Raw genomic sequence first — 4,660 nt, 5'->3', positions numbered from 1 at the left:
TATGTATATATATATATATAATAAGCAGGGTAAACTTTTTACTGTTTTGTAGAAAGTTTAAGTCCAATCCAGACCTAAACAACGCTGTCCATCTAATTGAAATATCTGACTATCGACCACACAATAATCACACCATAACAATACAAAGACTGCATCATGCTTATGCATGAACTTTTCTAATTAAATATGTTGAGAGCAGTGTTTTTTGTTTATTTCTTTCTTTTGTGTTGAACTGATGATGGTTTATGTTTTAACCGCAACATCTCTTCAAAATTAAAACTTACTGTTATAATATTAACATAATAATAATATCAATAATAATAATAATAATAATAATAATAATAATATTAATAATAATATTAGTACTGTATGTATATAATACTCTCCTTGTCGGAATTACGTTATTACGAAAAAACATCAAGAAGATGCATGAAAGCATAATATGTATATATATATATATATATATTTACAGTATTTATTTATTTTGTCATCCTAAATATTGTTTTAAATATATACAAAATATATTATATATTTTGTTAAACTGTTGTAAGTTCTCCTTTGTATTGTATCTTTTGTAAATTTGATTTATATTTTATTTTCTCTTTTATCACGGCCATGATGAAAACAGCATGTACATTGTTGAGTTACGTTTTCGTGAATAAATAAAGCTTTTCTACTAACTACTACTAGAATATGAATTTAGATCTAGATTTGAATTTACAGTTAGCCGTGACACCTTCATTAGTGGCAGTATTCCAAACCCCTCAATATGTATATATAATTGAGTGGTTCACATCAAATTGGTTCTGTTTAGGCGGTAGTGATATGTAGGTGGCTACTGATTGAGAGTTTTAGGCTCAGCAGATCAGAATAAAGAAAAACGATACTTGCGTGTAGTTACATGGCTTCTTATCAAAAGTGCACTGTAGTATAAACTCCTCTGGTTGGTGGCCGTGATTTTGTAATTCTTCTTTTGTTGGATTGGCCACGTTTAGTATGTCACTAAAATCTTCCGACTTCGAATTGTCGTAAAAACCCTCCCAATCATTTTCGTCCATAACCCCATTCCAGTCATAGGTATCGTCGTCAACAAAGTCATCTTCATCAAAATCAAAATCATCCAGCCAATCAAAATTATTGTATCGCTCGCTGGAAGATGATGAAGAGGAAGATGACGTGTCGCGGGTCCGACGCTTTATTGTATCCTTTGCTCTCCGTTTACGGCGCTCGTGAACTGACCCCGCCGTTACGGAATCATCAGCAGATTCTTCCTGACTAGCTGCAGATGTAGGAACAATACTATCATCTACAAATGTGGTTGTTTCATTAATATCTGCTGAATTTCCGTCCAGTGTGTAAGACTGTTGTAATGTAGTGAACGTATTTTCAGGTTGTTGTGTCTGGTCATCAGTTCCATCGTCTACCTCCAGTAAACCCTCAAAACGCGTTCCATTCAGAGCCGAGCGACGCATTTTGTTCATATTGCAAACAGTAACCGCCGGAAAAATTAAATTCGTTCTTGTGATGAGGTCGATCTTGGTCGCATACGGATGACTAAAGTAGTCTTTCAAAAGGTCGTACTCCTGTAGAAGAAGCACTGCCAATGCACCGGAAGTGACGATACACCAGCATAATTTCATGAACATATTTTTAGCGGTGATAATATGCGGGATTCCGTGTGCAGAGGTGCTAGTACTAAAATCCTTCAATATAGACACATAGCCGTCTTCTGTTGGTTCATCTTTAGTGTTTGACAGATACGTCTCATGCGGGAACGTTAGTGGGTCTATTGTCGATACAGATTTTTCCATTTTGCTTTGCTCCATGGTCAGATTTGTGTTGCTTGATCTTGTCGATTAGAATCTAAAATGAAACGATCAAAAATAGTATTATACTTCAGTTCAATTGGACAATGTATTTCTCTTCGACACCAAATATCGAATTGTGTAATTTTTGTTTTTAATTTATTCAATCTAATAATACATCACTTTCAATCTTTTCTAAAGTTATATATACGATACCATAAAATAGGATGTGGTAATTGATGAATTTGTACAGTATATAGAACTTTTAAATTTTGTAATATATTCCTTAAGAGAATCATATTGGCGGGAGGGTGTCACACGATCAAAAAGAGACTACCATAACCCACCAACTGAAAAGAAAATGGAACAGCGCTGCCCTGAATCTGAAAAAAAAATTAAGTGTTCACGGCTATCTTAATTTATATATATATATATATATATATATATATATATATATATAGGTCTATATATAATAACAATAATAATAATAATAATAATAATACTCAACCGTAGCTCCAGTTCCAGTTGTAAGAAAAGTGTCTGGCGAGATTCAAACCTGCAACTTTTCCAGTACCATACCCATAGGAACTCATTTCGATTCAATCCAAATGAGTTAGCTCTGAAGAAGACTAAGAGATAGACTTCCGCGAGGCCTAGAGGAGTTCCTTTAGAAGTTCATTCTCAAATGTAACATAGGTCTCATGAGAAAATGAACATTAACTCACTACACTTCTTTTAATATTGATCGTTTTGGACTGAGGTAACATGCTCTTTCAATTGTATATATTGAGAACCTTCCCGTTATTGCTTAAATTAAAATGCACTAAGAAAACATTTAAATCGTAATATGTGCCTAATAGATCAGTGTATGTAATACACTGAGAAATAAACAGCTGCATGTTGCTCGTTTAGTGATTATTCAGACTCAGGCGTTAAAAAGCACGATCAAACAATTATTGTCATTGTAATAAAAACTGTAATTATAGTGTTCTGCAAATTTCCTTTTCCAGGTTGATGTTTAATTTATAAGTTAACGTACTTATTTACCGTACCTACAATATTGGGTCTAGCCGCTTAAATGTCAAATAAACTCATCAAAATATTATATTTATTCACGCTTCTCGAAAATAGAATTAAACATGAACCAATTAATTTTAAATTAAAGGGAGCATGTATAATGTGAATCCATACATCCATAATCAATATTCTCTTATTTCAGAAAATTCCCATCTTCAGCACTAACTTCACAATCTGAGAGAGCAAATGGCATGCCACCTGAAATGAACGCTCTTTTTTCTGTATCATCATCAGTTGGGGAACTTCGTAAAATGAGATGTCTTAGCCTTTTTTGATCGGATTGACTTATTCCTAAGAGATGAGACAATGAAAACATTCCTGATATCTCGCGGTCCAAATATTTTAAACTCGCGGTCCGTTTTTAAACGGCGGGCCATGGGCCACCAAGGCGCTAAAGAATATGGCTCAATTTCTAATGCATCTGTGTCTATATTCTGCGAGTGTACACAACAAAGTTTCAAGCTTTGGTAGTTTTAAAATTTCTTCAGATGCTTCTTTCTTGTCTGGCCATTTTGGTTTTGTAGCATATTTGGAGCATACTGGGCCAAAAATAAATAATTGTCAAAATAAGTTACGAATCCGAATACAGTAAAACATTTCGTCTGTTACGAACGACGCTTTCGATTGTATAGCTTGGCGTGTCACGCTGCATTTAAGCGGCCCAAAGCGGCAAGAAGGGCCCGTGCTGTCTCAGCAGCTGGATAAAAAATAAGCAAGAAAATTGATGGCACGTAAATGTAAACTATTAAAATAAACATAAACCAATAATACTTTCAGACAGCAATTCACTTTTTCTCAAAATACAGGCTTAGTGAAGTATTTAAGGCTCCGATGTCCCAGCAGTGGTTGTAGATGACTGGCCGTCTGTGAGATTTAAGAACCACAGGCTTGTGGTCCTAGGTACATTTAAAAAAAATAAGAAAAAATTATTTGTACAGTATGTTGTAACACATGAAATATAATGTTATTTGAGGCATGCCATCCCTAAAACCAGTTTAGAATTTGAATATTATTCTGCTGTTGAAGGTGTTAACTCTGTCGAACGCCGATTTCGTGCCTCATGTTGATATCACTCATGCAGGACACTTATCCTTTTAATATAGTTTGTTTTTATTATTTAATTCAATTAGTTTAGTAAATGTATTGTTTAAGTATGTACGGTATGTTTTATTGTCTAGGCCTACTTGTTTGGCGGTTTTGATGAATAAATTTTATTTTATTTTATTTTATTCTGGTAAATGATAAAGCTTATAATGTGGAGAAATGGATAATTATAAAGTCATTTTTGTGTGGCTGTTGATGCTTGTTTTGGGATGGCATTAGTACTGTAATTTCATAATTGTTTGTATTATTATTTGTCGTTAATTATTAGCTTTAGTTGTTTTGCCATAAATAATCGAACAATTTTTTATATATATTTTCAATATGATATATTATTTATACTAGTTAATATAAATATTTGGAATTATGTTACATTCTTTTTTCAGTTTACGTTGAATTATGAATGATGAAGTAAATATAAATAAATTTATCATTTCTTGTTTAGCAGATTGGAGCAAACGTGGACAATTAGCCAGAGAGAAAAAAAATGAAATACATGCTACCATTCATAATGTCTGTGGGTCTAAGTGTGAGAATTTTGCTATAGAAGCTGACTCGACGAAGGTGGCAGCATTTGATTGGGTATTCAAAGTTTAAACTTTCAACGTCGCATTCCAGCGCAGCCTACATGCATTCTACACATAGGCCTATTTTTCACCCGTAGCGTATGGTTGCAC

General features: G+C 33.6%; 1 protein-coding gene across 1 annotated transcript in view; it reads right to left on the bottom strand.

Moving 5' to 3' along the window:
- The window catches only part of LOC117100784 (amiloride-sensitive sodium channel subunit gamma-like), a 10,107-nt gene extending 6,265 nt beyond the window's left edge, over window positions 1-3,842 (bottom strand). Inside the window, exons 1-3 of the mRNA XM_033240601.1 lie at window positions 2,922-3,842; window positions 2,314-2,434; window positions 902-1,863 (exon numbers count right to left, since the gene is read on the bottom strand). Coding sequence (XP_033096492.1) covers window positions 902-1,826 — 925 coding nt within the window. The 5' untranslated portion in view covers window positions 1,827-1,863; window positions 2,314-2,434; window positions 2,922-3,842. The remainder of the gene's footprint in view (window positions 1-901; window positions 1,864-2,313; window positions 2,435-2,921) is intronic.
- Between the last annotated feature and the right edge of the window lie 818 nt (window positions 3,843-4,660).

The sequence above is a fragment of the Anneissia japonica genome, unplaced genomic scaffold, assembly GCF_011630105.1.
Source record: "Anneissia japonica isolate Jap-2015-1 unplaced genomic scaffold, ASM1163010v1 scaffold670_len1213532_cov191, whole genome shotgun sequence".
In the NCBI taxonomy this organism is placed as follows: Eukaryota; Metazoa; Echinodermata; class Crinoidea; order Comatulida; family Comatulidae; genus Anneissia; species Anneissia japonica.
This window is presented reverse-complemented; position numbering and strand designations above follow the sequence as displayed.